Source organism: Melanostigma gelatinosum (assembly GCF_949748355.1).
Source record: "Melanostigma gelatinosum genome assembly, chromosome: 10".
NCBI lineage: Eukaryota > Metazoa > Chordata > Actinopteri > Perciformes > Zoarcidae > Melanostigma > Melanostigma gelatinosum.
The window spans coordinates 23493371-23504071 of record NC_136643.1 but is presented as its reverse complement, the minus strand read 5'-3'; the positions used below and the strand labels follow the sequence as shown (position 1 = coordinate 23504071).

General features: G+C 43.5%; 1 protein-coding gene across 1 annotated transcript; it reads right to left on the bottom strand.

The window, feature by feature from the left end:
* Nucleotides 1-5452: 5452 nt before the first annotated feature.
* dnajb11 (DnaJ heat shock protein family (Hsp40) member B11) lies at nucleotides 5453-10026 on the bottom strand. Its single transcript, XM_079277729.1, has 10 exons — nucleotides 9867-10026; nucleotides 9295-9451; nucleotides 8629-8726; nucleotides 8072-8204; nucleotides 7775-7917; nucleotides 7373-7455; nucleotides 7206-7263; nucleotides 7004-7115; nucleotides 6702-6861; nucleotides 5453-6520 (listed from the first exon to the last, which is right to left on the bottom strand). The coding sequence occupies exons 1-10, from the start codon at nucleotides 9938-9940 to the stop codon at nucleotides 6456-6458; spliced, it is 1083 nt and encodes a 360-aa protein (XP_079133855.1). The 5' UTR covers nucleotides 9941-10026; the 3' UTR covers nucleotides 5453-6455.
* Between the last annotated feature and the right edge of the window lie 675 nt (nucleotides 10027-10701).

Genomic DNA, 10701 nt, shown 5'->3' with positions numbered 1-10701 from the left:
AATTAACACCTCTCTAAAACGGTTTCAACAAAAGCTGACATCATGTACATAATAAACAAATAAAAAATAAACACAGCAGCGTATTTTAGTCCAGTCACCGTGAACCTTTCACATTCTAACCAATACAGACAACATAATAGCTGTAATTAAAGCAGCGCAGGATATTTATTGAGGTCTGTTTTAAGCAAAGGAGCTGATATTTATCTGGTAATTACAGGTACTAAAGCTCAGCCCTGCTTTGTTTCCCCGGGATGTTTGGCCATTGCCATGACGCTCAACAAGCGGCCCACAATCTCCCATTAGATCAGACGCTATTAGGGCAGAGAGGAGTCACTGAGCAAACACTATCCCTGCCTTTAAAACTGGGTTATCTAATCTAGTCAACAGGGGATGAGCTGGACTTTGGAGTTCACAGACAGGATTGTTTGGCACGAGGAATAAAACGCCACTCAAAGATCAGACGAGTCTTCATTGGTCGGTACCCCCCTACCCCCCCAAGACGGCCCTCCTTGATCTTTATGAGTGGGCATCAGATAAGAGTTTGTGGAGGTACTTTGTTGAGGGTCAGATAACGTCTGGTGCTGATGATTGGAGACGTGGTCCCGACTGCATTCGATGTGCTTCAGTGGAAGGTTTCTTAGCATTGACCGAACCGGCTGTTTTGTTAGGAGGCAGCGAGGGAGGATTATGTGTTTCCTCCTCATTCATTAAATGATATGAGTCACATCTTTGAAACAATACTTGCTGTTTGTTTTTGTTTGCTATAGTTGTTCCTCCTGTACACACAGGCCCTGAAAACATCCCAGAACACAATGTGTATTGTAATGTAAGAGACAGGAGACAAAAATGTAAAAATGCATTTCAAAGTTCAAAATGATTTGTGTTTTACAGAAAGTGATTTCTTGCTGAGCTGCAGAGGAGCGATAGTGGCACAAAGAGGGAAGTTTGCACTAAAAACACGATCACTTTGGACAACACCAAACTGATGTGGAGTGATTCTCATTCAGGAGGAGCTGTTCTTATTGCCGTGTGAGTAATGCGTTAAAAAAGAGCCCCGTCCGTAATGCTTGATGCTGGATTGAGCTCTCGATCTGCATTAAAGTTGGCACAGAATTCTTAAGGGAGGACACCTGAGCTCAGTGTGCAAATCCCAGCCTTGTCCCAGTTATTTACCCTCTTCATGCCTATTAGACTTTGCTTCACGCGCTATAATAGTCGTATTTGTGTCGTCGTCTCATTCATGCGATCATCCTCTCCAACCTTTCTTCCCCAATGTATGAGTCCTCCACCTCCTTTCGCTGTCTCTTCTGCTTCACGGCTGAGACCTTTGGTCCGGGCGGTGTATGCGGGCCGGGCCCGGGCCTGGACCCGGCCTGCCCAGCGTCAGGCTAAGTGCCTCTGACAGCCCACCGCACAGTTATTAACTGTGATCCGCCACCACAGGGCCCGGGCAACCCCGCTCCGAGGGGAGGGTCCACCAGAGGGCTCTGCTCACACAAAGCCTGCTTTCACCTCTCTGGCTGTCTCCTCTGCACTCCATGTACCCCCCCCTGCTAATACATATTCACATCATTTCATATACTGTGCCTCTTTTTCTAATATGGCTCTATTCATGTGGAGCTGCTGGGAAGCTGCTCTGCCAACCGTCCAGGCCCCTGACACAGAGGGGCGCTGAATAAAAAATGCTTTTAGGACATCTATGAAGGCGGTTCTTTGATGAGGGATTACTGGAGGGCACACATATACAGTAACATACAGCCTAAGGCATCTACAAGCTGCTCCCTTCGGCTTTATGTTGCGTGCGGGAATGCCGTCCGTACACTCGTGGCTTTCATCCATATCGGTGGTCTGCAGCACTGTTTGGCCTGCGCTCGCCCTCCAGCATCCCAGCCAAACCCCTCCTCTTCTCTTCCTCAGGATGTGGGAGACCGGAGAGCCATCGGCCCCCTTCAAACAGCAACACAACACGGGTCATTAGATGACAAAATTGGGAGAGAAATAAATAAATGTTGGTGACGGGGAGGACAGAGAGAGAGAGAGAGAGAGAGATAATGACAGTTGACTATGTTTAGCCCCCAGAAAGGCATTGGGATAAACAGCAGCGCGTCCCGAGCTAACAGGAGGGCTTTAAGTCGCTGAATTGAAAACCCCCAAAGCCACTTTTTCCTGCCCACATTGGCCATAATGAGAGCCCCGCCATTCAATTGTTGAATAGTTGAGGCTTTTCCCTCTGAGATGACTGGCTTTAATATGGCAACACGACATACACAGTGGAGCAATGGACGTCCCCAGCAGTGTTCAAAGCCGTGGCGGCATAAGGATACGGCTGACATGCATTATTCCTTACAAAAGCTGCCCTTTGTTTGCTTTATGCTCAGATCCCACAAATTGCAGGCTTTGTCCGTCAACATTTCTTATTTCGGGCAGAGCCCCCCCCCCCCCTCTCCCACTGTCCTCCACAGACTTCTTGGTATGTGTATGTGCTTCACGGCATTGATAACTACACACACACACACTGAAAACATGTCACATGAGATGACTGGTTTGAGTTCATCCACTCTGCAGTGGCCTGAAAGAGGAGGAGGCGACATTTCCAACATCCTATCTCCCGAATAAAGGCTTATTCTCAGTGTTCTTATGTTGTTACTCAACCACCTGAGTGTGGAAAGAAACATCTAATGATTGGATATTTGTTTTCTTGGAGAAATGGAAAGATAATTTAGTTTGGAATAATGGAATATATAGAACCAAACGGTAAAAAGTCACATGTGGCCGAGAAATATTTAATTTATTTTGCTGCACAGGCTGACAAATAATACGTCAGCTCATTCATTCTGCAGACTTCTGCCTATTTGACTTTGTGTTGTGATATATTATAATAAGACAACAAACTGTTGTCGGAATATGACAATTGTTGAGGGAAAACAAATGTATCATTTCCATGTTCCGCTCTGAGAAATGCTCTGGTGTTGTTTTGGGATCTGTACTCTTTACAAACCCTGCATTTGACAGGTCAGGCACCATTAACCGAGCACACTGCCGAGTCAGAGCAGGTCAAAACACCCATTGGCGCCGCCAACACACACACACACACACACACACACACACACATTGCTCAATTAGCCCTCCTTTAGCCTGCGCCTCTCTTAACCCTGCAGCTACGCTTATAAGTCATTACTCTCAGGGTCAAGTGTGATCCCTGTGCTTATCTGCATCAACAACTGGCAAGTGCAGGCGTACTCTTGCACGCACACACACACTCATACTACACACTCATGCTACTCTGGTGAGTGTTGCGGGTAATAAAAAGTGATTTAGAGAGGGATTTGATTGAAGAGGCAATACTGCCCTCATGTGCTCTGCAATTTGTAATTACAAGTGTAAAAGATATTATTTGTGGACGACTGGTAAAATCCCCGACATAACTCACCCTGGCCTCTCTCCTCAGAGCCGCATCTCACAGAGAGGGTCACACACAGTCACCGCTCATGGAGTTTCTCACCGATCCACAGGCTGAACAGACAACATGGACATTTTGTTCAGGTGCTGGATCCTAAAATTGGAAATGTGAGCTGTTTTGTGTAAAATAGGAATTGCAGCAGTCTGGCGGATCCGGCTCCTGCACAGACTTGAACTTTGTGTGCTACTGCGGCCTTTAAAAAGGTCCGACTGTCCCCGGTCCTATCAGGACGTAACGACTGTGAGGTGAAACAGTGAGATGTGTTATCTGAGCTGGATCACAAAGCATCTCCGCTCTCTGGAGTCTCTTCAGTCTTGCAAATGACTCCGGGATGTTGTGGTGGGCCCGGGGAGGAAACTCCCTTCACCACAGCCCTGCTATCTCTGTGGGAGTTCATTATACACAGACCGGCCACACACACGAATGCACGCATAGAAACACACATGCAATACACACACATTCATAAGCACATGTTGTATGTACGATACGCACACATGCATGATCTATTGTGGGAGATTGTTACACACACACACAGAGTCTGTGACATGAACACTGGTGGGCAGATGTGTACACCATAAACGTACCATCATGAATGTTTCTGTGGACATCCCCTGCTCCACCCATGCAGACAGACTCCTCCACCCACAAGGTGTGTGTGGGTCTGTGACACTGAGCCACTTGTGTTCAGATGGCAGCCGTTACTGTAAAACTGACGGAGAAATAAAACTACTGAGGGGTCACAGGTTAGTACACCTACACATAATGCACGATAGCTCCCAACCTTAAAGATGCATTCATTCATATTTTACAATGCCAAACGTTCTGACATGTTCACCAACGAACCGTTTGGTGCTGGGTAGCTGACAGTGGCTTTATCTGAGCTTTTTGGCTGAAGAAGACTACGAGTTGAAGAATTGGGAAAAATGTCAAATCCACAGAGTTATTTGGGGTTCCTCTCTATGGAGTGCTTTAGAGTTGTGGTCCACTTTTTTGTCTCAGTTCACTGCTTTCTGCAAATGGCAGCAGCAAAAAAAGCTGATAACCGCCGGACAACGTTATCAACTAGCGGGTGAATATAGTGGAATATTTAAAGGTGCTAGATTCTAAATTCGGAGCATACAGCCTCGAAAAGGTTCTCAACATGGCGACAGTTGAGCCAGTGGCTAGCGGCTAACGGTGCTAACAACACAAACAGTGCAAACAACAGTGTTATCCGCTGAAACCTCCATATGAGAGCAGTGCAGAGCGGCGGCCATGCGCTAGCTAGCTGGTGGGGCACGCTCACATGCAGTAAAATGGTTGTCAGGTAGCCAGAAACATTTTGTTCTGCTTCTGCTAGATGTGTAAATAGGCATTTAGCTGAAGCTCTATAAGGTGATAATGTGCCACGTGTGTGTTTACAGCTTATTGTAGTGTCCCCAGGTGGACAAAAACAAATCTGTGAATGCAGGTTGAACCATCATTATCTCCCGCCTAAACCCTTACCAGGTAAAATGTCTCCACCCTCACAAAACTGTTCACTTTCAAGGTCTAACAACGAAATTCGTCCTAACAAACAAATTTACATGAGCATAAACCGATGCAGGTTTTCAGCTTGTAGTAAGTCATTTCCCTCATACATCTGCTCCGGCACTAGTTTAAAAAAAATGGTGCTTTGAATGTTGTGTCTCAGGAAACCTTACATTTACTGATTGTTACAAATCCTTAAATCTAAATCATAATTAAACAAATTGGAAACAATTCGACAAATCTGTAGCCTGTTGATTGGCATATTATTAGTGATACAGGTAATGTTCTTTAAATCAGAAATCTATTTGTTCCCCAAAACCAATGAAACCGTAAGAAACCACTCTCGTATTGAGGGATTTTTTGATTATTTTGGTCACTTCAGGATGTGCTACCTGACTCAGCTTGGAGGTCATGGTTCCTCACTAATGACCAATGACTGGACTCTGATGTCATCTGCTGGTGAATCCGGGGTATGACATCTCATCAGAATTTGTAGAAATCTTTATTTATAATCGTCAGTTAGTACATCATCCCCCGCTAAGGGCATGACACTCTCATAACATCGGGAGGCAGCGTTGCAGTCGGCAGTAAAGACAGAGGGAAGCAAAATCCTAAAACCGTGTTGTGAACCAAACGGTTGCCAGTGAGGAGGAACAGCACCAGTGATGCTGAGTCTCTATGGTGTGAGGTCCCTTTGATTTAAATGTGTTCAGCCCAAACAGGTGTGTTAAACTAAATGTTCGCTGTGGCGCTGGAGGACGTTCACCTCATTCCTCCCAAAAACAAAAAAACAAAAAAGTCTGTTTCATTTAAGAGGTCAACTCTGGTCACAGTGAACGTGGGGGTTGTGCATTGCGGACAGTTCTTCCGTTGCAAACAGACAAGTAAGAGCCAACATAAATTAGAATAACTAAAACACAACAAACAGATCGTACTTCCCTATTTACAAAGTATTATTGAACCAGAACAAAAATAAAATGTTTCGTCAGTCAAAAAGGTGACGCTGGTACACTCGTCAAACTAATAAAAACAAATGAAAATATGTCTTGCACAGGGTGAAAGTTGTTCAAAAGTTATTAAGAGCTTTTCTTCTTCAGCAGATGTACACAGAACGGTACATCGACTGACACATTAGTAGATTAAGTTCACTCAGAGAGAAATAAGGGATTTAGCTTTTTAAAATAAACAAAAAGAAAAGGCCTTATTGGAATATAATTTGGGGACAAAAAAAGCAAAACAAAGATGAGGCATCCTTTCCATTTATACACTTCAAATAAAACACCTGCAATTGGGCCACTGCTGTCAAAATGTAGAGCATTAAAAACAAATTGGGTTCAAACCACCCTGAGAACAATATGAAAATAATAAATACACCCTGGCCAGAATCAGAAGTCATGTTGATTGAAGATGTGTGTGTGTGTGTGTGTGGGGGGGTGTGTGAGAGAGAGAGACAGATAACTCAGTCCAAGCTGTGTGTGTTGGTGTGCTAGAATCCTTGGAGTCCGTTATAAACCTTCTGCAGAGAGCCCTGCTTCAGAAGACCCCGGATACCTGCAACAGCAGAACGATCACTGTTAACAGCAGCATATCGAAAACATGTATACACATTTTCAAACATCAGCCAAGCTACAGAAATGTGCTGCGATTCTGATGTGAAATAAAGTAACTTTTCTCCCAACACTGATCCTTCCAGGACAGATGTCCAAACTCGTCCCTGAACCTTCATCCTCACCATCTTTCTGATGGTCGTCGAGCTGCGTCTGAGGAAACTCCACATCGAAGGAGATGATGAGGGAGCCTCGGATGTTGATGTTGTCAAAGTTTGGCAGGCCTTCTCCCTTCTTCCACATTCGAGCACCGGGCTTTGTGATCTTATCCCTCACTATATGGACCTGTGAGGCAAAGACGGATGCAACGACTCAAGTATGTGCAAATTCACATACACCTCTTTTTTTAGTTGTTCACCAACTTTACATTGCCAGGCTCTAATAGAGCGACAGCGAATAAGAAAATGATACCAGGTATGTACAGAACCTTGTGTCCGTCCAAATGTTCGATGTCCATCTCAAAGCCCACCAGTGCCTCCACCAGGGAGATGGTGACGTTTGTGTACAGGTCATCTCCTCTGCGCTCAAACACAGGATGTCTAAAAAGAAAAAGCATCATGTTACCGTTTGCCTAATATTCTTCATTTGTGTTGCAAATCACAGAATCAATAAACACAGCCTGTTCGTACTTTAGCACTTTAATGCGGAAGCGTAGATCTCCCGGTTCGCCGTCGATGTGAGGTTCCCCTGTGGTCACGAATAAAGACGTTAATAACAGGTAATATTTTTAAAAACTGTTGATCTATATATATATATATATATATATATATATAATATAAGCTTTGCGTAGATTTACCTTCTCCAATGAAAGGGTACTCCATTTCATCTCGGACTCCTTGTTCAATTTCTACCTCCAAGGTTCTCTCTTCATTTACCAGCCTGTGGTGAAGAGTACATAGTAAATAAAACAAGTGCTGTGATAATATGCGTGTACAACATTTTTACCAAATGTAATCACACCTCAGTTTCTATTTATTTAGTACACCTAGCTATACAAATAGAATACAATGCCAGCTACAGTGGGACTTTGTGCTTCTGTGTCCTGCACCATTTTGTTCAGAGTTGGGGTAGATTTGAGGTTTTCATCAGCTATTGGGAACCAGAAGGACCCTTATAGTCAAGCACCGTAGATAAATCCGTTGCCATGGTCAAGTCTGGGTTGTAATGAACAGGAGTTTGACCACCAGCAATGACTTACATCACATTGGGACACTCGTCGCACACCATCTCCTGAGTCATCTGGAAGCGGCCGGGTCCGAGCTGCGTCGTCCTCATCTCCTGTCTGCAGTTACACTTCCTCTTGCCGGGGGCTTCTTTCGCTATAGGCTTGTTACGAACAACCTGCGCGACAAAGCAGACGTTGAATCAGCACATTTTTGCAGTGTGACAGAACTTAAATGATGTCAATGCGTGTCGAATCAAAACCTCAATTGTGACACAGTCGACTTAATATGATTAATAAGTGCAGGTTGTTGATTCAGGATTTCCCCCTCACCTCGACAAAGTTCCCAGAGTACACCTCTTCAAGCATGACCTCCAGGTCTAGTATGATGTCATTTCCTCTGGGGATGTTCCTGTCCTGTTGCTGCCGATTGCCTCCAAACATGAACCCAAAGTCACCAAAGAAGCTACAGGAGGAGGGCAAAGTATAGACATATACACAAAAACACAATTTAATCTGTGATTTGATTTAGCATCATTCCAAATTAATAACACTCGGCTTCTGCCAGCACATTTGAAATCAAGGTTTATTTGTAGCACGTTTTCAGCAAATATAAATTATGTTAATCTTGTAAATCAATTTCCCTGAAGGGTTGATTCATCCTAATCACAAGTGGTATCTGTATCTCCATCTAGGTTTGGTTGAATTTATGTCTAAAGATTGAAAAATGTAATAAAAAGTAACATAAATCAGCAGCAACATTGTCACACTGACACAGAGTCAGTGTAACCCAATACTCTCGATAATCCATGGCACACAATGTTAACAGTTTTGTTATTAAAACATGGTGAATGTGACTGTAAAAAAGAATCTGAGCTCCAGAAACCAACCTGGAGAAGATGTCGTTGTGTGAGCTGTGGTGACCCTCTTTGAGTCCATCTTCTCCGTACGCGTCGTACTGTTTCCTTTTCTCCTCATCTGAGAGCACCTAAAAAACAAGCAACCTGTCAGTCACAGAACGAACAAATTGTACCTCAAACACCTTAATATTCACAAAAGCAGTACTATTTGCATAACAGGGTTAAATAAGATTGAAGTATATTTATCCTGAAGGGAGCAGCAGTTGCAGTACAGAGTAGGAAAGAGTGCCAATGTAACAATAGTGATAAAGGTGAAAGTACAAAATATAAATAAATAGACAAAATACACAGATACGGTATATAGATGTGGATAAGAAGTGGCACATTGCTATACTTAATTGTGTCATACTATACATGTGTTTGTGTAATATTGTGTCCACTTCCTGCATATCAGATCATACTGACTAATCACAGTTAGTTATTTCAAGAGCAATGTGAACATTTGTTAGAAGAAACACCTGCAGATCTTATCTGAGTCCCCTCCCATTTTCCACGTCTGGCTTTCCTGTCTGCCAGCTGTGCTTCGTCACAGCCAATCAGATGCGGCCACACGGTCTAGTCGACCAATCACAGTGGCCGTGCTGTTTTCCAACAACAAACCAAATAGCTAGCGTACAAAAGAGACTTTTGTATCACCTCATAAGCTGCTCCCAAGTCTGCAAATTTGTCTGGAGCTTTCGGGTCGTCTTGGTTTCTGTCGGGGTGTAACTGGAGAGCTAGCTTTCTGTAGGCCTTCTTGATGTCCCTGATTGATGCACTCTTAGTCACCCCCAAGATCTGGTAGAAATCTCGTCTACGGGGGGGGGGGGGGGGGTAACAAGGGACGACACACAGAGAGAAAAATGTACGTTACACGACAAGGCTGTAGTGACATAGCACTGTTGTTTACAGGCTGAATTATGATGATAAACAGTAAACTAGCTAGCTAGGAGGAAGCCGGGTATAGCTTAGCAGCTATGAAGGCTAGCTCCTGGCTAACTAAGCTAGTTTGCCATTCAAAAAAAACAGCCGTTAAAGTCCTGTATATAAGCACGAAGCTAGAAAACAACAAAACACAAAGAAAACTCTTATTAGCACGCTAGCTCTGTGTGTGTGAACCTGCTCTGGTCCACTCCACACACGTGAGACCTGGTCTGGACCAATCACAGTGAAACATGTGTACCACCTGGCGATGCTGTTCAAACTGTACGTCCAAGCACGATACTTACCCAGCAAGCACCGCCGTGATAACGTAAATAAGCAGACAGCAGACATTGCAGAGAGTCATCCCTTTGGTAGCCATGGATTCCTTGTGTTTTGTAATAGGAAGTAGCAAAAAGAACAGCCGGCTTTTGAAGGTTTGGATCCCGGCTGCCCGTCACAAGCCTTCTTCCTCCTGTCAGAGAGAGCCCGCCCACTGGATGTCTCAGTCACACAAAAAACCCGCCCTCCATTAAAGAAACATACTTCTTCTTCTTCTTCTGGTTTTACGGCGGTTGGCATCCATCTTATTGGTACATTACCGCCACCTTCTGCTCCGGAGTGTGGATCAGACAAAATACTTACAATCTTTACCCCCAAACAAACAAACCAAATAATAATAATACAAAAATAAAATACTACAAAAATAATACAGAAATAAAATAAAATAACCTTCAATAAACAGCAACTGTAACTTTTTATTTTTTTTTGCTGGCAGAAAAAAAATGATCGTTTATTTTTCTCCTTTTTAAAAAATATTATTATTTTTATTTTTACGTTTTTTCCGGCGGCAAAAAATAAATAAATAATCCGAATTATTATTTTTTATTTTTTTTTGCTGGTGGAAATGGGCTCCATACGCACATGTTTCCCGTAAATGAGTAAAACTGCTTTGTTTGTTATGTCTTTAGATTCGTCCATTTGTAATGTAAAATGACCACTTGCCTTAATTCGAGCTGTGGTCTGATGTTTGATGTCATCCGACATGTCTTCAATTCGTCTACTTATAGTGCCATTTGACAGAGGTATCGTTTTCAGTTCATCCTCTGCTGATATTAGCATCACAAGGCAATTAAAGCCACA